At 39.4% G+C, this 26,102-nt stretch overlaps 2 protein-coding genes across 5 annotated transcripts in view; one reads left to right on the top strand and one right to left on the bottom strand.

Annotated features, from left to right (window-relative positions):
* Positions 1-4,584: 4,584 nt before the first annotated feature.
* Positions 4,585-25,518, bottom strand: LOC108397197 (acyl-coenzyme A thioesterase 1). 4 transcript variants are annotated; one of them, XM_036995399.2, is made up of 4 exons: positions 25,341-25,518; positions 11,631-12,256; positions 9,918-10,120; positions 4,585-7,778 (listed from the first exon to the last, which is right to left on the bottom strand). In XM_036995399.2, exons 2-4 carry the CDS (start codon positions 12,214-12,216, stop codon positions 7,176-7,178), a joined length of 1,392 nt encoding a protein of 463 aa, XP_036851294.2. In that variant the 5' UTR covers positions 12,217-12,256; positions 25,341-25,518; the 3' UTR covers positions 4,585-7,175. The 4 variants fall into 4 exon arrangements, with proteins under 4 accessions (XP_036851294.2, XP_073098250.1, XP_036851342.2 ...); XM_073242149.1 differs by lacking the exon at positions 25,341-25,518 and adding an exon at positions 15,988-16,082; XM_036995447.2 differs by lacking the exon at positions 25,341-25,518 and adding an exon at positions 12,456-12,589.
* The window catches only part of HEATR4 (HEAT repeat containing 4), a 43,860-nt gene continuing 42,759 nt past the window's right edge, over positions 25,002-26,102 (top strand). The window contains exon 1 of the mRNA XM_017660495.3: positions 25,002-26,006. Within this exon, the coding sequence (XP_017515984.3) occupies positions 25,063-26,006 (944 nt within the window). The 5' untranslated portion in view covers positions 25,002-25,062. The remainder of the gene's footprint in view (positions 26,007-26,102) is intronic.

Here is a 26,102-nt window from a genome sequence, read left to right on the forward strand (position 1 = left end):
TATATCCCAAACACTGCATATATAAGGTCTGTATTCCTGTCCTTGTATTATGGAGGAGGAAACTGAGCTCCAGAGGACTTAACAAGTGGCAGAGCCGAGGCTCTGACTTCCGGATCCAGATAACCACGAGTGGCAGCAGCTGCATGGTTACAGGCCACCTGAGTCTTAGCCTGGGGCAGATCAAGCTCTTCTATCTCCCTGGGTCTCCCAGTTTTTATGTATAACAATAACAGAGTAAAAACCTCCCAGATACAGGGCTCAAATGTGATTGTGTATGTAGAAAAATACACTAAAGCCCAAATGTAGTATATAGTATCTTACTTCGAGACTTGATTTTTGTAATGATTTTTTTGGGCCCAGATTCTCCAGACAGCTTGCTCTCATTTTTCACTTCAGTTCACTTTAAAACTGCTGCTTTAAAAATCTTTGGGAAGATTTTTACTTTCCACAGTAAATTTTACACTTTTGGAAAATAGTGTTGCAAATGCTTAATAAGCAATGTCTAATTATAAGAGCTGAAACTTTAAAACTCTGAGAAAAAAACATAGGACTAAATCTTTGTGACCCTGTGTTAAGAAGTGGTTTCCCAGATGACAGCAAAGGCACAAGCAACAAAAGAAAAAATAGATTGGATCACATCACAAGTTAAAACTTTTTTACAAATTACACTATTCAGAAAGTGAAAACATAACCCACAGAATGGGAGAAAATATTTTATTCAGAACATATAAAGAACTCTAGCAACTCAATAAAAAGACATATAACCCAATTTAAAAATGGACAAAGGAACTGAAGTGACATTTTTCCAAAGAAGATATTCAAATGGCCAATAAGTACACAGAAGGATGCACAACAGCAGGAAAATGCAAATTAAAATCATAGAGGTTTCTCATTGGATCTCTCAAAGACTGTTGGTACTTATACACTCATTATATGATGAGTATACTGTCATATACTCATATAATGTGGCATGGCCCCTTTGAAAAACTATTTTCAATTCCTCAAATGTTAATGCAAAGTTAATATTTGATCCCACAGTCCTTCTCTAGGTATATACCCTAGAGAAAACATGTCACACAAAGACTCGTACAGAAACATTCACAGCAGCTGTATTCATCATAGCCCATGACAGGAAACAAATCAAGTATCTGTCAATAATGTGGTGTATCTACACAAGAGGATATTATTCAGCCGTAAAAAGGAATGAATCATTGATGCATGCTGCACCACAGGTGAAACTTGAAAGTATTTTGAAGGAAGCGAGACACAAAAGGCCACATATTGTATGATTCCATTTATGTGAACTGTCTAGAATAGGCAAATCCATAAAGAAGAAATTAGATTAGTGATTGCCAAGGGTCTAGAGGAGGCAGAAATGAGAGTGACTGCTAGTGGATATGGGGTTTCTTGTTGGGGTGATGAAAATAATTCAGGAATTGAATAATGGTGATGATTGATAACTGTAAACTAAAAATCACTGAATAGTATACTATAAAAGTGAATTTTACATATGATTTATATCTCAATAAAGCTGTTAAAACACATACAACTAAAATTTTTTTGAAGAATGGGGATAAGAAACAACTTTGAAATAATTTTATATCTTATTTTAGTGGCAACATTTTTCTCATTAAAATATTTATTATAATATTTACACAATGCATAGTATACTTTTAGAGTAGTGTAAATTAAAATGCTTCACTATATTTTAAAATATTGGTTTACAACTTTCTGAGTTAAAAGTTTAGTTCTAAAATCAGTTTATTTAATACTTGGTTTTAAATCCTATCTCAGCTGGAAAAATTGCCTTATAGAGATATGTTGAGTAAAATTGAAGAATCTCATTACAGGTTCTAAATCATAATACTTTTCATTCCTATGCACTAATTATGCAAGATTTTTTATTAAAAAGTCTACAAATTTCCATGATTTTTGGTATCAATGTTTTTCTGTTTGGCACTTAAACATTAAATCATTTTAATTATAAACAAATTAAAATATGAAGTGGTGGAAGTAAAAACCTGAATTTAAGAGAATTTAGGAAATTTTAAGAGAATGTGAGGAGAGAAATTGGAGGCAACAAGTAGATACAACTTTTGCTGGGAGTTTTGTGGTAAAGAGGAGCAGAGATATTCAAGAGAAAATGGCGTTGAGAGGTTTGCTTGTTTTGCTTTTGCTTTTTTAAGATGAGAGAAATAGCATCATGTTTTATGATGCTGATGAGAATTATATAGAAAAAAAGAAGAAATGTTGGAACAGACTCCTTGAATAGGTGAGAGGGTATAGGAAATAATACACAAGTAGAAGTGTTGACAAGGTAAGTAAGTACATGAACTACTCATTTGTAACAATGGGAAAGAAAGCAGAGTACAGAACTATGGATGCTTTTAGGTGGGTAACTGTGATGGTGAGAATTTGTGTATGTTCAGTGCTCAGTGCAGTACAACGTGAAGTCCTTTATACCTTGGTCATCACAAAGAGAAGGCAGAGAAACTGAAGACATCTGCCCCCAGGTTTGGCAGTGAATGAGCTGACATGATCTAGCCACACTGATTATTAATGGCCAACTTAAGGTTTGTGGATATGAATTTAAAGTGAAACCAACAAGAAAAAGCAAATACTAAGGGGTAGATATGAACTCAAATATATTACTAAGTACATTAAATGTAAATTAAAAGACAAAGACTATCAGACAGGCTTTTAAAAACCAAACTATATGCTACTTATTGGAGAAGACACAGCTTGAATATTAAGACACAGAAAGGTTGAAGTAAAAAGATAAAAAAATATATCCTATATAAACACTAACAAAAGAAAAGCTATTTCATAGCTATTAATTCAAGCAAAGTAAACTTTAAGGCAAAAAGCATTATCAGACATTAAGTCATTTCTCATAATAAAGGTATAACAATGAAAAGTTTGCCTTACCATATTATATACCTAACAACATTGCCTCCAAATATAAAATACAAAATCATAACTGAATGAAGAAAGAGAAAAATCCACAAATTGGGTGATGTTTTAGTCATCTCAGTAAAAGTATAGAACAAAGAGATTTTACGAATCAATAAGGATATAAGAGATTTAAAGTGAGATAGTTAGTATGGTTGTTTTTTTCTCTGGCCACATTCAGCTGCCCAGGTGCAAATGCAGAATACACAGAGTGGGATTTAACTAGGATGGATTTTGCCAAGCCAGTATGAAGAGGGAGTGGAGTTGACAGTGTTTGTGAGGAAATGTTTGACTAAGGAGCATAGTGAAATGTTTGAGGGATCAGTGAATTATAGACCTTGGTGGGGGTCAAAGGATTTAGTCAAAATACTAGAGACAGTGAGAAGATAGGGAGTGTGAGAAAGTGGAGTTAGTGATCAGGCAATGGGAGGTTTGAAATGGAGACTATGGAGCAGTCTTTATTGCCAATGACCAGGTCTAGGGTATCAGCAAGAGATATGAACAGATGAGTTACAGACCGGAATGTTGGAAATATCATCTACATGAATATGGAAATCATTAAGAATCAAGATGAGAGTTGTGATTTATATTCAGTGAAGGTTTTTTTTGTATCAATCAGAATAATTTACTGGAGATTCACATCTTAAAACCTTGTTTTAATATGAAACTTCTATTTCATTATGCTTCTCTCATATGTAACATACTTCTACTAACTTTAATACACCATATCATTTATAATTATGTAAAATAATTTTCAAAATACTTAATCTCAAACATGAAAATCTTAGTTTTAAGGCATAATTAAATCATATTCAAATATATTAATACCCATAATTAACTGCCTTTTAAAAGACTATTTTAAAAGCAATTTAAGTTCACAAGAAAATTAAGGTGTAGAGATTTCCCTATATCTTCTGCCCCCATATATGCATAGCCTCCCCCTTTGTCAACATCTCCCACCACAGTGCTACATAATTGATAAACATTGACATATCATTATCACCCAAAGTCTATATTTTACATTAGGTTCACTCTTCGGATTGTACATTCTATGAGTTTAGACAAATGTATGATGACATGTATCCATCATTATGGTATCATACAGAGTATTTTCACTGGCCTACAATAGGCTCTGCCTATTCATCCCTCCCTCTCCCCAGTCCATGGATGGCAACCACTGTCTTTAGTTTCCATAGATTTGCCTTTTTCAGAATGTCAGAGTTGGAATCATACAGTTTGTAGCCTTTTCAAATTGGCTTCTTTCACTTAGTAATATACATTTAAGGATCCTCCATGTCTTCATGGCTTAATAGCTCATTCAATTTAAGTGCTGAATAATACTCTGTTCTCTGAATGTACTAAAGTTTTTTTTATCCATTTACCTAATGAAGGACATCTTGGTTGCTCCAAAGTTTTGGCCAATTTTAATAAAGCTGCTATATAAATATTTGTATGTAGGCTTTTGTGTGGATATAAATTTTTACCTCCTTTAGGTAAATACCAAGGAGCTCAATTCCTGACTTGTATGGTAAGAGTATATTTAATTTTGTAAGGAACTGCTAAACCTAAATGTCCAAAATTAGAAAATTGCTTAAGTTTATAGATTATGAAATACTATCACTATTTAGAAGGCATGGTATAATGCTCATTTAATGATTTTTTTCAGAGAAAAGCATGATGAAAATTTACACATACAGTAAAATAAACACCCATTTTCATAAAATATAAACATTCATAAAATATGAACACCCACTCATATACAGAAAAAAACTGGAATGGAATGAAGTATACCAAAATTTTAATTATGCTTTCTTTTTCAAATACTTAAACCTTTTATTTTAGAATAGTTTTGAGATTTACTGAACAGTTACAAAAAGTAGTTTCTGTATACCCAGCAGTTTCCCCTCTCATTAGCATCTGACATTACTATATGGCACATTTGTCACAAGTAATGAAATTATACTGATAGAATATTATTAACTAAACTGTATACTCTATTCATATTTTCTTAGTGTTCCCTTAATGTCCTTTTTGTGTTCAAGTGTCCCATCGAGGATACCATATTATGTTCAATAGTCACGTCTCCTTAGGCTCTTCTTGGCTGTCACAGTTTCTCAGACTTTTTCATGATCTTGACAGTTTTGAGTAATATAGTCAGGCATTTCACAGAATGTCCATTTGGGCTTATTTAATGCTTTTCACATGATTAGACTGGGGTTATGGGTTTTTGTGGGGAAGACTATAGAGATGAAGGGCCACTTTCAACACATGAACAGTACGCAGTATCAACACAATTTATCACTGATGTCGTTAAACTGGCTTAGGTAGTATTTGTCACCTTTCTTCATTATACAGTTACTCCCTGTCCCCCTTTCCACATTGGACATTTTGGTAGTGCATAACTAAGCGTAGGTCCATGATTTCTTCTTTATAGTTATTTGTGTCTTCTAAACTTTCTACAATAAATTTATTTAGAAAAAGCCATACACCCAGCTATTCTTCAATCCCATCTGAAATGCCACTTCTCTGAAGTCCTCCCAACCCTCCACTAAACTGGATGTAGTTTCTCCCATCCATATGTAACACTGTCCCTGAGGCACTTTTATTCTGCTCTCACCTCCCCACTAAAATTTATTTCCCTCACTTGTTTATACCTCCACCTTATTTTGGAAGAAATTAGAGGACGTGCAGGGCCCAGACTACAGAGGACATGGCCACCCACATTCCAAACACCTTTTTGTTTCTGTCTTGAGGCTCTCTCACTAATCTGGTCCACAATCTTTGAGGATGCCTAGTACTCCATCATGACAAACAGTGGAGAAATTACCATGGAGGATTAGTTAAGTCAGTCTGTTTTTTCCTGCCCGGTATGCTTAGGAAGGCATATAGAAAGCACAATTGGTAGTGCTAAGAGAGAAAGCCATTTACCCACTATTACATTTCTGGGCATGGGTGCAGGAGGCACCCCTGGGCCCACTGAAGTTAGGGGAGACTGAAAATTATAAGCACTACATTTTCTTCATGTTAAAAAAAAAAAAACTTCAACTCTTTCATAGCCTTTTGTTTCTTTTAGCTCTTAATTTTCTTCTTTTTCCATCCTGACTAATCCATCCTGACTAGACCACAAGCCTCTAATAAGCACCCTTGGTAAAGAGTTTTTTCTAAGATGGAATTTTATTTATTTAGGTGCTATCTGAATCTGAGGGAAGATTCTCAGTAATGTAGTGATTAAAAAATTCAATGATAAAACCGAAGAGGAATGGAGATAAAAGTCATATAAATAATAATCCTAAGGGAAAAAGACCTAGTTGACCGGTTTACATCTTAAAATCCTCCGGTTTTCTATAGTTGTAAATATGTCTGAAAGTATTATTTTTAAGTATGTTCTTGACGTCTAGACTCCAAAAAGTTTATTCTTGTGGCCCATGGAATGTAACCATCAATTCCTAAGCCTTGCTAATTACTTAGGTGAAACAATCATGCTAGTTTATAATGCCCAGTGTATAAATATCTGAATTTTCATTGTTAGGAAGAAGAGTTTTAGATTGATTTTGTTGTCTTCTTCTTTCTTTGACTGACTTTAGCAGATTATTTTTGCCTGAAATGCTGTGGACAAGAGCTTATGTTTGCCACATTCTTTCACTTGCCTCACAGCGTTGTTGTGAGGACTAAATGATTGGCATAAAACAGGTGCCCTGGAAGCCTTAGTTCCTTCCCCAACCACTCTTCCTTCCTTGGACCATAACCTTTGTCAGTTCATGTGGTGCTGTGGCACAAGCTTTTTGTCAGGCAAAAGGTGCCCCTTTCCCACCACTTATTTATTTTGTAAAATCAGCATTACTTTTTAAATGGTGTTTATGCAAGAAAACACCTTTTTAATTGGTACCCAAATGCATGTTAAAGCATAATGTCTGAAGGGACACACATCAAAATCATTACAAAGGTTATTTTGAGAAGGAGGATGATAGCAGTGTCAGCAGTCAAGGCATGGAAAGGAGACAGCAGACAGCTTTATCAGTAATGTCCCAACATTTAATCTTTAACAAAGTTGTCTATACTTATGGTTCCCTTTACATTCCTGATACTGTTTATTTGTATGGAGACTATTTTAATAGTAATATTTAAGGAGAAGGAATAAAAAAAAATCAGATGAACCATCTCTGATATTCCTTAGCATATATTAGACTCTCACCCTGCTGACCTTCAAATAATGGGCTGTATTTTTAGGAGAGTCCCCCTAACTCTTTACCACCTAAGTGTTTGTGGAAGAAAGTCTGGAGCTGCTTCCAAGCATCCACCTGGGCTCTGGCATGAGCCCTAGGCTCCCCTCCCCAGATGGTAGGACTACCCACCAAGGTGTGCAGGGAGGCCCAGCACATGGGGAAGTAAGGAGGCTCGATATAGTGCCCTGCCCCTGGGTAACAGATGATCTGGGATTTATCCTTCCCATGGGCTTGTAAGCGTTTAGAGGCCTCACTGGCATAGAATTCACTCTTCCAGTTGTGGTCATCTTGACCTACTAGGAACAGGAAGGCGCAGTCAGCCCTTTCCACAGGAATGAGACTCTTCTGGTCAGGTCCTTCCAAAGGGCTGTTCAGGACATCCAGAACGTCTGCAAAACCATCTTTGGTCACTTTGATTCGATTTCTGTCTGAGCCCAGAGGAGGAAGGAGAGTCTCTCCCTTGTAGTGTAAGGCTCCCCCAACATTGGCCACAGAGCCATTGATGATGACAGCAGCAGTGATGCCCTTCAGGAAGGAAGCCATGGAGAGGCAGAGATCGCCCCCTTTGGAAATTCCAAGCAGCCCAACTCCTGGACCCTTTACCTGAGATAAGGACACAGGAAAAAGCAGAATGAGTCCATGAACAGTGCAGTGTGAGAAGTGCCTGGAATTGAAGTCAGGTGGAACTGACCCTGAATCTGGGCTGTACCATTTACGAAGGTTTGCAACCTTGGGATAGTTACTTAATTCTCCCTGTCTTCCTTTCCAGTTTCTCCACCACCACTTTTGGTAACTTCAAAAACTATGTGGATGATCTACTAAATACTTTGGCTTCTCAGGTCCTTGACTTCCATACCTCCAATGATCTTTTCTCTATCCCACCTAATCTACCCACTCGAACTGTCAAAACCTAAACTGAGTCGTCATCAGTAAATGCATCATCTCCAAAATTTCACCTTCAAGCATTCTACTCTGAGCATCATGTTAAATACTTCCAGTTTAGCCCTTCTAGTACTACCCATTTCTATCTCTGAGTCCTTGACTACCACTTTTTTCACCATCAATACCTCTCTCATGTCCTCACTTCCCACCTTATCCAGTTTAGACTTCAAACTTTATCATTATTACTGCTCCATTGCAAGCATACATAACTCCCTTAATATCCCTCTTGCTCTGAGCATACTTGCCTGGAAAAGTGCTAATAACTTTGGTTAAGTCCACCCATTCACTTCCTTCAGGCCTGCATTTGTGCAGCAATGATGGAGGAAAAAAATACACATTTGTGCTGACAGATTACTTTCATTTCATGACCACAAATTTCAAATAAACATCCATATTGCCCATTAACCCTGCCATACTTCCCTGATGTTTGCTTTCCAATTCTAAAGACCACCGCATACCTTTTCCCAATTCATCAAACCCCGTAGCCCCAATCCCCTTCATTATCAGCTCTTCATGGAAAAAATAGAAGCTATCCAGTAGGAACTCTTCCTCATTTTCTCCTGCCAAGTTTTAGTTCCACATGAACTCAAGCTGTCTTCCCTCTTGTTTCTAAAGAAGTTCTTATCAATGGCCATCCTCTGCTTGTACTTGGGATCCCATCCACTCTCATTTTCAAGGACTTCACTCCTGTAGTTACTTCCACTTTCTCTCTCCTCCTTCTTCACTTTTTTTCTCTACTGGCACATTCCCACCAATGTACTTAGTGCTCTAATACCTCACGAATTTTAATAACAACCTCTCAACCTCATAGCTGCTCTGCCCTAGTTTTCTAGTCTTTTACTGAAAAATTCATGGGAAAGGTTTTGTGTCATTATTCTTACTTGTCTTCTATTTTCTACTTGAGCCCCTCCAGGCTAATTTGGGTTTGCACTATACCACAAGGACTGCTCTTGTTAGTTACCAAAACCATATATTATAAATGACCATTTGATTGACCTCTCAACAGCAATCTTTTTCTTCTGATGGTTTCTCCAACAGCACCATGACTGGTTTCAACCATTTATTCCTCATGAAAGTACTAGGAACTAAGTGATATTATTATCATCTCAATTTCAAGGAAGAAAAAGAGGCCCCAAGGTCACGGAGCTAATAATTGGTGGAATCAAAACTCAACTCTTCTCTAGCTACAGGCTGTGCTTCTCTCTACATCTCTAGCTACATCTTACCTACATCTAGGGTTCCATTATACCCTATCACACCTTTTCTAAAGCTCCAAAGCTCCCATCCACTCTAAGCTCTGACTGAATTGTAAAATAGACAAGGTTTATGTAGGGATCCTCTCTCATACCCTGAGCCTAGAATCCTCAAAACACTTCCCAGTATCCAGGTTCTCTGGCTCCCAAGTTCCTGCTTTACAACTTAATACTATGCCCTTGGAGGGGCACAGGAAGAGAGGGTTGTTAAACACAACAATTTAAACTGGGCCTTTCTGGAGACAGTGATTCCCTTCCCCTTTCCCTCTACTCCTGTGTCAAAACTAGAGTTCTCAAATGTGTTTGGGCTCCCTATGAAATACTATAAAACACTGAAATTTAGAAATGCCATAATACCAACTACAAATGCCTTTATTAGCAGGAAATACAATAACATGTAACTGCATAGAAACTGTCTATGAAAGTGACTATAAAAGGTATTGTGTGTAGAGGGTAGGTAGTGGTTGTCATAAGTTTGTCAGGTGCTGTGAAAAGCAAGAGCATTTACAACCTTATACATACACCACAAAACTTAAGAAGTTCCAACCTCAGCATGTTTGAGCAGGTAGTTCACAGCTTCTTCAAAGTACTCCAGGTGGAGGGTCTTCATGTCCTTGGGAAGGTCTTCATAGTTATAATAAGCCAGCGCCAACACAGCAAAACCCTTCTCAGCCAGCAGACTAGCTCGATATTCCACAAGGCCACCTCCAGCTCCAAAAATGTCCACAATCCCAGGAAAGGGCCCAGGTTCTTTGGAAGAAACAAAACACAAAACTAAGTGTTCCCAAAACTCTTGGTTTCAAAAGCCATTTGTGGCCTCCTTGGTAATGCCAAAGTTTCTATTGACAATCTGAAAGGCTGAAGGACCCCTGCTCTTCAAAGATCCACAGAGTGGCATAGGCTAAGTCCACATTCCCCTCTATTCCCAGAGCCTCAGTGTCCCACCAATATTTACAAAGAGTATGTATTTTGTAATTTAAAATATTTACAGACAACAAAAACAGCAAAACCATTGCCTCCTCCCCCCACCCAAAACTGACGGTGCCAAATACTAGTGAGAATATGGAGCAACTGGAACCTTCATACTTTGCTGGTGGCAATGCAAAATGATACAGCCCCTTTGGAAAACAGTTGGGCCATTTCTCATAAAGTTAAACATACACTTACTTTATGACCCAGCAATATCACTCCTAGGTATTTACCCAAAGAAATGAAAACTTGTGTTCACACAAAAACTTGTATGCGAGTGTTAGTAGTGACATTGCTCATAATCTCCAAAAACTTGAAATGCAAATGTCCTTCGGCTGGTGAATGAATAAACAAACTGTGGTATATCCTATAATGGTGTACTACTAAGAAGCAATTAGGAACCACTGATACATGAGGCAACATGAATGAATCTCAAATACATTATGCTAAACTTGAAAGGCTACATACTCTGTATGAATCCATTTATTGGATATTTTCACCTTTTACATAAAAAGTGTGTATTTAACATGCAAAATTTAAATAATAATAATAAAACACTTTATATCCAATACTTTAGGAAATAACTCAGTACTAACCATTGAAGCCCCTGGTACCTCTGCCCTTCCTTCCCGTTCAGTCATCCTGAATTGTATCATTCTTTTGATTTTCTTTATAGTATTGCCAGGAGTTAAATGACATCGCCAACTTTCTAAGTAAAAGCGAATTGTTTCCAGGAGCAGATGAATAACTGTATTTCTTTAGCAGTGTATGTGAGTTCCTCTACATACTTGCCAACAGTTGGCATTGTTAGACTTCTAGTGAAATGTATTGTTTAGTTTTATTTGCATTTCCCTGGTTCCTGATGAGGATAAGCATCTTATTGGCCAATTGCTTTTTATGTAAAATTATCCAACAATTTCATATTTCCAGTTGATAGCAAGAGGACTTCCTCTTACATGCTAATTTTCTTGAGCTTTAATATACTGTGGGAGTTAGAAGCAAAGAGCAAAATTGAGACACTAAAAAGAAACAAAAAAAAAACTTGAAACTACCTGTAAATGTTTAAAAACTTAAATTGTCTTTAGCCTTCCTTATGATGTCTTTTAACTGACCTTAGTTTTGGACCGGCAGAGCCAGCCTTCCCAGCCAGCTTTACATTCCATTCGTGTATCCTTGACATTTTAAGGCCCCTCGGACCGCGGAACCCTGGGAGCTACCTCCTTGCTGTCGGTTAAAGGCGAGGAGACACTAGGAAGGCAGGTGGCAACAGCCTGGGACGTGGGGCGCTCACCTGGCGGCAGGAAGAGCGTGCCGCGTACCCGGCCGGCGCGCACCGGCTCCCGCCGCACCCCGGGTCCCAGGAAGACGCGCTCATGCACCGCGCGGCCAAGGAGCCGCCCGGCCTCTTGCTCGTGGCGGTCCAGCACCTCCAGCTCTACGGCCATGGGCGTCCGCACGTCCCGCTTCACCAGCCGCAGCAGGGGTTTCTCGGGCTCCAGGGCCCAGAAGAGCCCCATAGGCTCGAGCCCCAGGAAGCTGCCGCCCAGAGCGGGCGCGCGCGTGAGGTCCAGCAGGCCGGCGGCGTCGGCGCGGTAGTGCGCGTGGGCCCGGAACAGCGCGCCCTTCTCGTCGCGCAGGGATGAGCGAAGCGTGATCGTCTGTTCCGGGGCCAGGCCGCGCACGGCGATGCGCACGGGCTTGTCCCAGAGGCTGCGACTCGCGGGCTCCAGCGTCACCGTCGCCGCCATCCGGGCAGGGGCCCAAGAGACTGGGCCAGTAAGCCTCAGTTTTGGAGGTCCTGGCATCCGCGCCCATCCCTTCTGGCCCCATCGGCAGAGTCCGAACGCTCGCACGACAGTGAGAGATGAGGCCACCATTTTGCTGCTTCGTTTCTGATCTTGGATCAGTTGAACAGGGCTGTGGAGACAGAAACTGGTTAGCGACCCTCTAGTGGCAGGCTGACTATCTGCAGGCTAAGCGTCCAGGGGCCCAGCAGCCTGCTTAATTGAGATGGGAGGGTCAGAGTCCTTGACAATCAGTGGTCTACCTTTAAAACATGAGAACAGATATACATGAGCTTGCTTAAAGCCTCCTTAACAGAAAAACCTGCACTTACGTGGGAGAAGAATATATCCTGCTTCTGCCTCCTAGGAGCTCTTGGGTGCTGTGTGGGCTGGATTAGGGCTGGCTCTGAAGGAACATGGCACCTGGCAAGTATTCAGTTGCCAAACTCTTAATGGCTACGAGATGCAGAACTGGACTTTCATCACTCTGTTGAGTATTTCACATCCGTTAATAATCCTAAGGCTTTTCTTTAAAAATATGCACCCTGGTGATTTGCTCACACCATCCCACATCTAATGGGCCTGATGTCTTAATATATGTGTGACCTCAGCTTCATTCTTTATAGATGTAGAAATAGCCAAATGAGACAATAGGTTTTTTTTTTTTTAATTATACTGGACTCCTGTGTTGCTTCATTTAGGTAAAGTTTACCTCCCTCTTATCCTGGACTTCTCACTTGGTTTCCTACTTTTTCATTAACTATGGGTTCCACCCAGTGGTGGATGTTTCATCAAACTTTAGGCCCCTTCCAAGGCCTTGTACTTGATTTCACATTCATAATTTCATATTTATTAAATAAACCTGCCAATTGTATAAACTCTAAGCCCAAAAAAACCTGTGTGTGTCATTGCTCCCAATAGGGTTGCCCTGGAGAGCTTTTGAAAAGACAAGCTTTTTTCCTAGTTCTGAATGTTCTCATATTCCTATTGGTCATTAATCATGCAACTCCCTGCAGCTCTAATTACTTTTATACTAGTTCTCTGCAGTACTTTGCAATGTATTGTACATCAGAGTCTCATTAAAGATCATTGTCTAACCCCATACACAAAAGTAAATTCAAAATGGATCAAAGACCTGATATAAGTCATGAAACCATAAAACTCTTAGAAAAAAACATAGGCAAAAATCTCTTGGACATAAACATGAGCAACTTCTTCATGAACATATCTCCCCAGGCTAGGGAAACAAAAGCAAAAATGAACAAGTGGGACTACATCAAGCTGAAAAACTTCTGTACAGCAAAGGACACCACCAATAGAACAAAAAGGTATCCTACAGTATGGGAGAATATATTCATAAATGACAGATCCAATAAAGGGTTGACATCCAAAATATATAAAGAGCTCACACACCTCAACAAACAAAAAGCAAATAATCCAATTAAAAAATAGGCACAGGATCTGAACAGACACTTTTCCAAGGAAGAAATTCAGATGACCAACAGACACATGAAAAGATGCTCCACATTGCTAATCATCAGAGAAATGCAAATTAAAACCACAATGAGATATCACCTCACACCAGTAAGGATGGCCACCATCCAAAAGATAAACAACAACAACAAATATTGGGGAGGATGTGGACAAAGGGGGAACCCTCCTACACTGCTGGTGGGAATGTAAGTTAGTTTAACCATTGTGGAAAGCAGTATGGAGGTTCCTCAAAAAACTCAGAACAGAATTATCATTTGACCCAGGAATTCCACTCCTAGGAATTTACTGTAAGAATGCAGCAGCCCAGTTTGAAAAAGACAGATGCACCCCTATGTTTATTGCAGCACTATTTACAATAGCCAAGAAATGGAAGCAACCTAAGTATCCATCAGTAGATGAATGGATAAAGAAGAGGTGGTACATACACACAATGGAATATTATTCAGCCATAAGAAGAAAACAAATCCTACCATTTGCAACAACATGGATGGAGCCAGAGGGTGTTATGCTCACTGAAATAAGCCAGGCGGAGAAAGACAAGTATCAAATGATTTCACTCTTCTGTGGACTATAAGAACAAAGAAAAAAACTGAAGGAGCAAAACAGCAGCAGACTCACAGAACCCAAGAATGGACTAACAGTTACCAAAGGGAAAGGGACTGGGGAGGATGGGCCGGAAAGGAGGGATAAGAGGAAAAGAAGGGGCATTACTATTAGCACACATGATGTACCGGGGGGGGGCACGGAGAGGATGGTACAACACAGAGAAGACAAGTAGTGATTCTATAGCATCTTACGCTGATGGACAGTGACTGTTATGGGGTATGTTGGGGGGACTTGATGATATGGGGAGCCTAGTAAACATAATGTTGCTCATGTAATTGTAGATTAATGATACAAAAAAAAAAATCCTCCTACATAGAACAATTCAGGTCTGAAGACTAGAAAAGATTCTTTTTTTATGAAAAATACTTTGATTCCAAAACTGGCAAGTTCATTGCAAATGGGAAAATTATCATTCTGTTATGAACATAGATGCAAAAATCCTTAATAAAATATTAGCAAAAAAAAGAAGAGTAATAAAAAACTACCCCAAACTATTGTTTTTTAGGCTTTGAGGCATTATGGATACTTTTACTTTCTTCTTTGTCCAGAATATATATTAGAAAAAAAACATGGCTTTTACAATTAATCTGGTTAAAAAAATGATGGTAATATGAGAACATAAAATTTACAAAATTTAGTCATTTTTAAGTGTGTAGTTAATTAAGTACATTCATGCTGTTGTCCAACCACCACCACCGTCCATCTCTAGAATTTTTTCATCACCCAAACCAAAACTGTACCCATCAAATAGTAACTCCCCATTCCTCCCTTCCCCTAATCCCTGGAAATCACTATTCCACTTTCTGTGTCTTTGAATTTGACTGTTCTTAGTATCTCATATAAATGGAATCATACAGTTTTATTCTTTTGTGCCTGGTTTATTTCATTTAGCATACTGTCTTCCAGATTCATCCACATATATAGTTTATATCAGAATTTCATTCCTTTTAAAGCTGAGTAATATTCTATACACACACACACATGCACACACATATATACATATATATAAAACCATATTTTGTTTATCCACTCATCCATTGATGGACATTTGGGTTATATGCACATTTTGACTATTATAAATATGCTGTCATGAACATGGCTGTACAAATATTTGTATGAGTCTCTGCTTTCATTTCTTTTGGGTATATATCCAGAAGTGGAATTGCTGGATCACATGGAACCACAAAAGACCCCGAATAGCCAAAGCAATCCTGAGAAGGAAGAATAAAGCAGGGGGCATCTTGCTTCCCAACTTCAAGCTCTACTACAAAGCCACAGTAATTTTTTTGAGCAATGTTAACCAGTGTTTTCATATTTAATTATTTAAATCTTCCAGTCTTTTTATCTCAGAGAGCATGCCCTTTCATGCTTTTCTGAGGGTCCCAGGGTCTGAGCTCAGCTTAAGCCCAGGCACTAAAAGTCAGTACTCAGGTTGGTCAGTAAGAGAAGGTGACCACCTGAATATGATGGCCCCAGGTCAAGTAGACAAACAAAACTTTATGACCAGAAATCTTCCCTGTCAGGATAAATTAGTTCTTTTCACAAGGGGACTCCTGAAGACCAGTATTCTATAGGCCTGGAGTCTTACTATCAGAAATACAGGACTTTAAGAATCCCCTGGTAAAATTGATTTATTGGCTGATAATCTAGCCAGGATTTCTGGGGCAGGGGAGAAGGAATTTAACTGTATGAAGGAAGGGGATTAAGGGGTGGGGATAAAAGGGGAATAGAAAAGACCCCAAAGACAGACTAATTCTACTTTACCATTTGTTCAATCAGCCTGGTAATCTGAAGCATGTCAGAGCTGGATATTCAGGTGTTCCCTGCTTTGCTTCTTTCTCAACAGAACTTATGAAACCCTATGGAGGAAAAATATTGAGCAGCATAGAGCTAGAGGTTTTTTTTTCTAAAGATGACCAAGAAATCCATTTTGCCACCGATAATTAAATACAATGCAATTTCTCAAAGTTCAGCTTACAAAGAAGGAAATTTAATAAATAGCTTAAGATATCGCTATTAGGGTTCTGCGAGTAGAGTCATGGAATTCTGAAGAGGCGGCTTGCCTAGTAACCAATATAAACAGCTTTGGAACCCAAGAAACTAAGGAAGCTTAAAGATGCAGAACTCTGCCTCCTTTTGAAGACTGTGTTGGAGGCCATTCTGAAGGTAATTTCAAACACTGCTGCTTTACAAATATCTGAAAGGAGCTTATTAGCATCAGCTGACTGATGAGAGGCAGCCTGAAGTAGGTGAAAGATTTTGGATTAGGTATCAAAAGGGTCAAAGTATCGAAAGTATTATTTCAGGTACTAGCCAGTACTGTGATCTTGGTCATGTCTCTTCTCTCTGAGCCTCAGTTTTGAAATCTCTTAAGATAAAAATGTTGAAACAGATCATCTTATGGCAGTTTCCAGAGTAACCTGAGGAGACAGCAGGATGTCTGTGTGAGTGCATGGCAAAGCTGGGAATTAGAAAGTAAAGGGGGAAAGAAAAATGAAGGGAGCTTTCTGATGAGAAAGAGGCAGCAGAACAGAGGAAATCTGAAACAAGCCAGGTTAAGAGGCTGTGTTCCCTGATCCTGCTCTCTCCATTAACCAAGCTTCCTTTGTACAGTCCAGGTACCCCTTGGGGCTGTAGTTTCTCTATATGTAAGGTTTATAAAAACCTCTGAGAGCTTATTAAAATGCAGATTTCCAGGCCTTACTTGCAGCCTCCTGAATCCATATTCTGGGGCATGGAGCACAGTAATCTGCATTTTAACAATTTTATCAGGTGATCTTGATGCAGAAGTTCCTTTAACTATATCTAACAACACTGCCCCAAAAGCGACTGTCCTCTCTTGGCACACCCTTAAAACTTCAGAATCTGTGGATGGAGCTGAGAGTATATTACTTTTAAAAAGCGATCAGAAGATACTATGCTAAGGTTTATTGCTTTTTAGCCTCTTCTGTGGTAGTTTCTATGGTTTTAATAACAGGAGGAAAAAAGCAAGACATTACCCCTTTTAACATGAATTATTCGGCCCACTTCAATGATTTCTACAAAATAAAGGTATCAGACCAGGGTGTGAAGGTAGGGGACTGGGAAGGTAAATGAAAGAGTGGAACCGTATCTGGAGCCTCTGGGTTATCACCCATGTTGACTCTAGCTTCTTTTATCAGGCTTTAACTGGAAGCATGTGGCCTAACCCTTCCATCCCCACCTGTTGGTCTAGCCAAGTCCCCAGATGTGCAGAAAATGATGGTGGTTGCTGCTCACCAGACTGCAGGGTCTGCTCTGATGTAGTTACATCAGGTTTCAGTAGCTGTAGGATGCCACTTACTCAATTTCTTATGCTGTCTGTGCACAGAAGCAGCTGGGGCCTGCCACTCTGCTTTTGGCTCTAAAGAGCTGTTTGTTGGGAGAGGGCACTGCCGTGATGTAGGTCCTGGTAACATTTAAGTCTGGATAATATAGAGCCTACAAACTCCACTCAAGGTCTTTTCTTCCCTCTTTATGCACCTTTTCTTTTGATTGCCTAGGACTCCAATATATTCCTCAACTATTCTCTAATGCCCAGTGCATCTAACTGTGGGACCATGGAGACTTGCCTTCTAAGGGACAGTAGTCCATGCTTTAAATCAGTAATAACAATTCCTCACAGTTACATAATACTTTGCAGCTTGAAAGAACTTTCATACATGTTCCCTAATTTTGACCTTCAAATCAACACTAAATTAGAGCAGGTATCCAACTCTATTTTCAGATTGGCAAACTGAGGCAAACCAGGAATACTGAATCATTTGCCCAAGATAACAAATCCAGATTCTTGGGCAATCCAAGAACCTGGTTTTACACTTGTCTCCTGACTCTAAGTCAGTCCAGGACAAGCCTCTTTTGATCAAACCTTATACCATGTGTTTTCTTTCTTTTCAACAAGCCATCATATTAGATGACAGTAACTATTCCTTGTGATTTATAATAACTGATAGTGATAATAAGGTATTCTTTCTGGGATATTGGCATTGTAACCAAAGATTCTGTATGTCACAAGTTAAAAGGCATGTATATGGGGACACCCAAAATTATTCCATATAGGTAGTCATCTTCAAGTGAAACCAGTTCTTAACCTGTTTTTCAAGTGTTTTAGATCAAAATGCCCCCTGCCTTAGGAGTAAGATATTGACACACTGATATGTTAAAATGATAGAATGTTCTATTAAGGCAATACACAAGGCAGGAGAACACTAATAGTTTGCATCTAACAGTTCATTTTCAACCTGTGAGAGTAGGTACTGTTTCAGGAAAAATACCTTCCTGTAATCATGCTCAATGCTTACCCTTATTTTTTTAGTTTAGCTTTTTAAAAACTCAGTGCCCCTGTGGCCACATTGCCTTCATGGTTGTGAACAATATTAAAGTTAGTCCTATGTGCAAAAAATCCTGGAGGGAGATCTTATCAATCTCATGTGACTTAATCTGAGTAAGGTTATCAATTCTGGCCTACTGACATCTATAAAGCTGGCCCTTAGTAAAACAAACACACCAAGAAGTCAGAGTTAATATATGGGAGACTGTGGAATAAATCAAACCCTATGGAGAGAAGGTAGTGTACTGGATGTTACGAAGGAAAAAGAAACGAGTCAGGTCTGGTCTAAGGGACACCTTGCATGCAGGACAGGAAAGGCAGGAGTTAGCACTAAGCACTGTAGGATGCAGAATAATGGTCTTGCCTTCGTGCTGTGCAAGAGGAGGCTTACATGCTCCTGGGAATGGCAAGGCCAACACAGTGAGTGGTAGAGAGAGGAGCCTAAGCCAAAGCAGCACACAGATTAAGTGGTCCACAGCTGGAATCTGGCAGCTGGGTTGGAAACCTGACTCCTCTACTATGGCCTATGTGATCTGAAGCAATTTTCCTATCTCTCTGAGTCTCAGCTTCTTCCCATACCCAATAGAGACCATAATATCTTCTCTATTTAAAGCCCTTTGCAAAGTATAGGCATAGATTTTTTTATTGTCTTGCTTTATGTTTTGCAGACATTGCATTTTTTACAAATTGAAGGTCTGTAGCAACCCTGATTTAGGCAAGTCTATTGGTGTCATTTTTCTACAAGCATTTGCTCACTTCATGTCTCTATATCACATTTTGTAATTCTCATAATCAAACGTATTTTCCTAAGTGGATTTTTAAAAATTAAACAATCTTTAATACAATTTTATGTTGGTTTCCAATGTACATCACAGTGCTTCAACAGTTCCTGTGATAAACTTATATTGTGATTGCAAATTATTGTGCCCCTTTATACCTACCACCCCACCCCCCTTCACCCACCCCAACCCCTCCCCCTTGGTAACCACTAGTCACTTCTCAGTGTCTATGAGTCTTTTTTTTTTATTAAGGTATCATTCATATACACTCTTATGAAGGTTTCACATGAAAAACAATGTGGTTACTACATTCACCCATATTATCAAGGCCCTCCCATACCCCACTGCAGTCCATCAGTGTAGTAAGATGCCACAGAGTCACTACTTGTCTTCTCTGTGCTACAATGTCTACCCCATGTCATAATCAAACGTTTTCATTATCATATTTATTATGGTGATCTCTAATCAGTGATTATGACTTGCTGGAAGCTCAGATGATGATTAGCATTTTTTTTGGTATTATTAATCTACAATTACATGAGCAACATTATGGTTACTAGACTCCCCCTATTATCAAGTCCCCCCCACATACCCCATTACAGTCACTGTCCATCAGCATAGTAAGATGCTCTAGAATCATCACTTGTCTTCTCTGTTATACTTCCTTCCCTGTGTCCCCCAACCCTAATGCTACATTATGTATGCTAATCGTAATACCCCCTTTTCCACCTTATATGTCCCTTCCCACCTATCCTCCCCAGTTCCATTCCCTTTGGTAACTGTTAGTCCATTCTTGGGTTCTGTGAGTCTGCTGCTGTTTTGCTCCTTCAGTTTTTTTTCTTTGTTCTTATACTCCACAGATAAGTGAAATCATTTGATACTTGTCTTTCTCCACCTGGCTTATTTCAGTGAGCATAATACCCTCTTGCTCCATCCATGTCGTTGCAAATTGTAGGATTTGTTCTCTTCTTATGGCTGAATAATATTCCATTGTGTATATGTACCACATCTTTTTTTTAATTTTATTTTGGTATCATTAATCTACAATTACATGAAGGACATTATGTTCACTAGCCCTTCACCAAGTCCCCCCAACATACCCATTCACAGTCACTGTCCATCAACATAGTAAGATGCTGTAAAATCACTACTTGTCTTCTCTGTGTTGCACAGCCCTCCCCATGCCCCCCCCTACACTATACATGTTAATCGTAATGCCCCCTTTCTTTTTTCCTGCCCTTATCCCTCCCTTCCCACCTGTCCTCCCCAGTCCCTTTCCCTTTGGTAACTGTTAGTTCATTCTTGGGTTCTGTGCTTCTGCTGCTGTTTTGTTCCTTCAGTTTTCTTTTGTTCTTATACTCCATATATGAGTGAAATCATTTGGTACTTGTTTTTCTCCGCCTGGCTGATTTCACTGAGCATAATACCCTCTAGCTCCATCCATGTTGTTGCAAATGGTAGGATCTCTTTTTTTCTTATAGCTGAGTAATATTTGATTGTGTATATGTACCACATCTTCTTTATCCATTCATCTACTGATGGACATTTAGGTTGCTTCCATATCTTGGCTATTGTAAATAGTGCAGCGATAAACATAAGGGTGCATCTGTCTTTTTCAAACTGGAGTGTTGCATTCTTAGGGTAAATTCCTAGAAGTGGAATTCCTGGGTCAAATGGTATTTCTATTTTGAGCATTTTGAGGAACCTCCATACTGCTTTCCACAATGGTTGAACTAATTTACATTCCCACCAGCAGTGTAGGAGGGGTCCCCTTTCTCCACAACCTCGCCAACATTTGTTGTTGTTTGTCTTTTGGATGGTAGCCATCCTTACTGGTGTGAGATGATATCTCATTGTGGTTTTAATTTGCATTTCTCTGATGACAAGCGATGTGGAGCATCTTTTCATGTGTCTGTTGGTCATCTGAATTTCTTCTTTAGAGAACTGTCTATTCAGCTCCTCTGCCCATTTTTTAATTGGATTATTTGCTTTTTGTTTTTTGAGGTGTGTGAGCTCTTTATATATTTTGGATGTCAACCCTTTGTCAGATCTGTCATTTATGAATATATTCTCCCATACTGTAGGATACCTTTTTGTTCTATTGATGGTGTCCTTTGCTGTACAGAAGCTTTTCAGCTTGATATAGTCCCACTTGTTCATTTTTGCTTTTGTTTCCCTTGCTCGGGGAGATATGTTCAAGAAGAGGTCACTCATGTTTATGTCTAAGAGATTTTTGCCTATGTTTTTTTCTAAGAGTTTTATGGTTTCATGACTTACATTCAAGTCTTTGGTCCATTTTGAATTTACTTTTGTGTATGGGGTTAGACAGTGATCCAATTTCATTCTTTTACATTTATCTGTCCAGTTTTGCCAGCACCATCCGTTGAAGAGACTGTCAGTTCCCCATTCTATGTCCATGGCCCCTTTATCGAATATTAGTTGACCATATATGTTTGGGTTAATGTTTGGAGTCTCTATTCTGTTCCATTGGTCTGTGGCTCTGTTCCTGTGCCAGTACCAAATTATCTTGATTACTGTGGCTTTGTAGTAGAGCTTGAAGTTGGGGAGCAAGATCCCCCCCACTTTATTCTTCCTTCTCAGGATTGCTTTAGCTATTCGGGGTCTTTGGTGTTGTACCACATCTTCTTTATCCATTCATCTACTGATGGACACTTAGGTTACTTCCATTTCTTGGCTATTGTAAATAGTGCTGCAATAAACATAGGGGTGCGTATGTCTTTTTCAAACTGGGCTGCTGCATTCTTAGGGTAAATTGCTAGGAGTGGAATTCCTGGGTCAAATGGTATTTCTATTTTGAGTTTTTTGAGGAACCTCCATACTGCTTTGTACAATGGTTGAACTAATTTACATTCCTACTAGCAGTGTAGGAGGGTTCCCCTTGGTCCACATCCTCCCCAACATTTGTTGTTGTTTGTCTTTTGGATGGTGGCCATCCTTACTGGTGTGAGGTGATATCTCATTGTGGTTTTAATTTGCATTTCTCTGATGATTAGTAATGTGGGACATCTTTTCATGTGCCTGTTGGCCATCTGAATTTCTTCTTTGGAGAAATGTCTGTTCAGCTCCTCTGCCTTTTTGTTTGTTGAGGTATGTGAGCTCTTTATATAATTTGGATGTCAACCCCTTATTGGATATGTCATTTACGAATATATTCTCCCATACTGTAGGATGTCTTTTTGTTCTGCTGATGGTGTCCTTTGCTGTACAGAAGGTTTTTAGTTTGATATAGTCCCACTTGTTCATTTTTGCTTTTGTTTCCCTTGCTCAGGGAGATATGCTCATGAAGAAGTTGCTCATGTTTATGTCCAAGAGATTTTTGCCTATGTTTTTTTCTAAGAGTTCTATGGTTTTATGAGTTACATTCAAGTCTTTGATCCATTTTGAGTTTACTTTTGTGTATGGGGTTAGACAATAATCCAGTTTCATTCTCTTACATGTAGCTGTCCAGTTTTGCTAACACCAGCTGTGGAAGAGGCTGTAAATTCCCCATTGTATATCCATGGCTCATGGCTCTTTATCATATATTAATTGACCATATATGCTTGGATTTATATCTAGGCTCTCTAGTCTGTTCCATTGGTCTATGGATCTGTTCTTGTGCCAATACCAAATTGTCTTGATTACTGTGGCTTTGTAGTAGGGCTTGAAGTCAGGGAGCATAATTCCCCCAGCTTTATTCTTCCTTCTCAGGATTGTTTTGGCTATTTGGGGTCTTTTGTGGTTCCATATGAATTTTAGAACTACTTGCTCTAGTTCATTAAAGAATGCTGTTGGTATTTTGATAGGAATTGCATTGAATCTGTGGATTGCATTGAATCTGTAGATTGCTTTAGGCAGGATGGCCATTTTGACATTATTAATTCTTCATATCCATGAGCACAGGATGTGTTTCCATTTAATGATTTCTTCTTTAATTTCTCTCATGAGTGTCTTGTAGTTTTCAGAGTAAAGTCTTTCACTTCCTTGGTTAGGTTTATTCCTAGGTATTTTATTCTTTTTGATGCAATTGTGAATGGAATTGTTTTCCTGATTTCTCTTTCTGCTAGTTCATCGTTAGTGTATAGGAAAGCAACAGATTTCTGTGTATTAATTTTGTATCCTGCAACTTTGCTGAATTCAGATATTAGTTCTAGTAGTTTTGGAGTGGAGTCTTTAGGGTTTTTTATGTACAATATCATGTTATCTGCAAACAGGGACAGTTTGACTTCTTCCTTACCAATCTGGGTGCTTTTTATTTCTTTGTGTTGTCTGATTGCTGTGGCTAGGGCCTCTAGAACTGTGTTGAATAAAAGTGGGGAGAGTGGGCATCCTTGTCTTGTTCCCGATCTTAAAGGAAAAGCTTTCAGCTTCTCACTGTTAAGTATAATGTTGGCTGTGTGTTTGTCATATATGGCCTTTATTACGTTGAGGTACTTGCCCTCTATACCCATTTTGCTGAGAGTTTTTATCATGAATGGATTTTGGATTTTGGATTTTGTCAAATGCTTTTTCAGCATCTATGGAGGTGATCATGTTATGGTTAACGTTTTTTAGTAATAAAGTATTTTTAATTAAGGTATGTGCATTTTTTTAGATATTATGCTATTGGACACTTAACAGACTATAGTATAGTATAAACATAACTTTTATATACACTGGGAAACCAAAAAATTCATTTGAGTATGTTGAGATATTTGCCTTACTCTAGTGGTCTGGAGCTGAACCCCCATATCTCTGAGGTATGTTTGTAGTTGTCAGTCAGGATTACTAGGCAAAAGAAGTGCTTCAGAAAGAAAAATTTTTTAGAAGGGCTAAATCTAGGCATTTGTTCTCTACAGTGTTTTCCATGCTTGCTAAATCCTGGAAACAGCTTGCCCAGTAATTAAGAAAGTGCCAAGGTGAATACCTACTTGATAAAATATTCTGTAGCTATTAAACATTTTAACAATTAAGACTTTAAGGTAGAATTACAGAAAAGTGCTAGGTGATTCCAAAGGATAGCAGAGACAGGAGACATGGTCCTTGGGCAATGCAGTTAGAGAGCCAAATATTTAACAATGTCAGGTGTCAAAAGACTGATAGTTAAAATAAGTGGTATGGACTAGGAGTGATTTATAAAATCAGTATGACATGGAAGCTTGGATAGCTTAAAAAAGAGTTATGGAGCACGTAGGAATTGAGCTGGGCCTGAAAAATGTATGAAATTTGTATCAAGTATAGAGAAAAGATTATTTCATATAGTAAGCACAAAAGGAAGCTCCACTATGTGGAGGGAGAAATACACAGAAAAGAGCTAGGAGACTTGAGAGGTTACAGGTCAGGAAAAGGTCATAAACTGGGGTTACACTTATGGAGAACCCTGAATGCCAGGCTGAATTGTCTGAACTTTATGCTATAAGCCTTTTGAACACAGAAAATGCAACATCTGAGGAAAATTTGGCAGCATGAGATATTGAAAATCAGTTATCCTTCTGTAAGGAGAGAAGGGGCTGAGCTTTGGGAACAAGTGTGAGTACTGGAAGCAAGGGTCTGATACAAAGAATATTTAGAGTGTTACACCATTTCTTTTTTTTTGTCCTTCTAACTCACGTTGCTTGCCCCCCGCCCCAACCATCTCTCTCAAGTTCTTCTCTTTCTGTACTGCTATGGGCTATCAACTTCTGACTAAGAGCTCTCACCAGTTCCTCCCATCGCCTTAACAGGTGTCTAGTCATGCCTCCAGACCCTGTGTCTGGACCAAGAAGTGTGGAAGGAAGCACTCACTGGGAAAAAATGACCAGGACCCAGCAAGGAAAGACCTTCCTCTCCCACCATTTCCATCACTCACTCCCCCGGCGGCTGGGCTGGGGTATGATTTTCTCCTATTTAAAACCAAGAAACATGGAGGAGTGTGCCTCCATTTCCAGTGTGCCTCCAGTCTTCCACTTCAGCCCAAAGCACCGTGCACGCATTAAGGACCAATATTTGAAAAAGGCTGCCACAAACCTTACCTTCTCTAAGGAGGTGATATGGCAGCGAGGGTTGCCCAGCATTCCTTACAGCCAGTATAGCTTTGACCATCTCTACAATGCAGACAACATCATCCAGCCTCCCCAGATCAGGAGGGCCCGACATGAGAAACCCATCAGCTTCACGTTCTTAAATTCTGCAGGTCCCTCAGCAAGGGTCACTTCCAAGGCTGTGAAGACAGAAAGCTTGGCCAGTCTTAAGAAGCAGCTGAAGAAATCAAAGCCAGCAGCAAGTGAACTCCAGGAAACACCTCACCTTCTCACCCACCATCCCCACAGGGACCCAGACATGCTGGATCGGTCACTTTCTCCAGATGTGAACCTGGAGACGGAGGCCTGGCTTCCACCTCTGGAGAAGGAGACCAGAGCCTGGGAAGCCATCGTGCTAAAAAAGCTAAACAAGTGCACTGCCCAATGGATCCAGAACAAGCGTCCTCTAAGGCCTGGGGTATCCCCCAACAAGTGGCAGAGCTTCCTGTGCCAGCAATACGACTGGAGCCACATCCAGGATGAGTTCACTTCCACTAGTGACCTGGAGCTTTGGAAACAGCTGGAAGCAGAAGAGACAGTGGAACTTGAGGATCAAAGTCTCATCCTGCCCACCAGGGAAAAAAGGAAGCCAGAGCTGCTGCTTCCTGGTTATTATAGGTAGACTGGCTGGGGCCTCAGGCATGCTTAAGTCCCTGGCTCTCCTGCAAAGACCCCTGGGTTGGTTGACACTGCTTATTTCAGAACACACTCACC

Source organism: Manis javanica, chromosome 8 (assembly GCF_040802235.1).
Source record: "Manis javanica isolate MJ-LG chromosome 8, MJ_LKY, whole genome shotgun sequence".
Taxonomy (NCBI): Eukaryota; Metazoa; Chordata; class Mammalia; order Pholidota; family Manidae; genus Manis; species Manis javanica.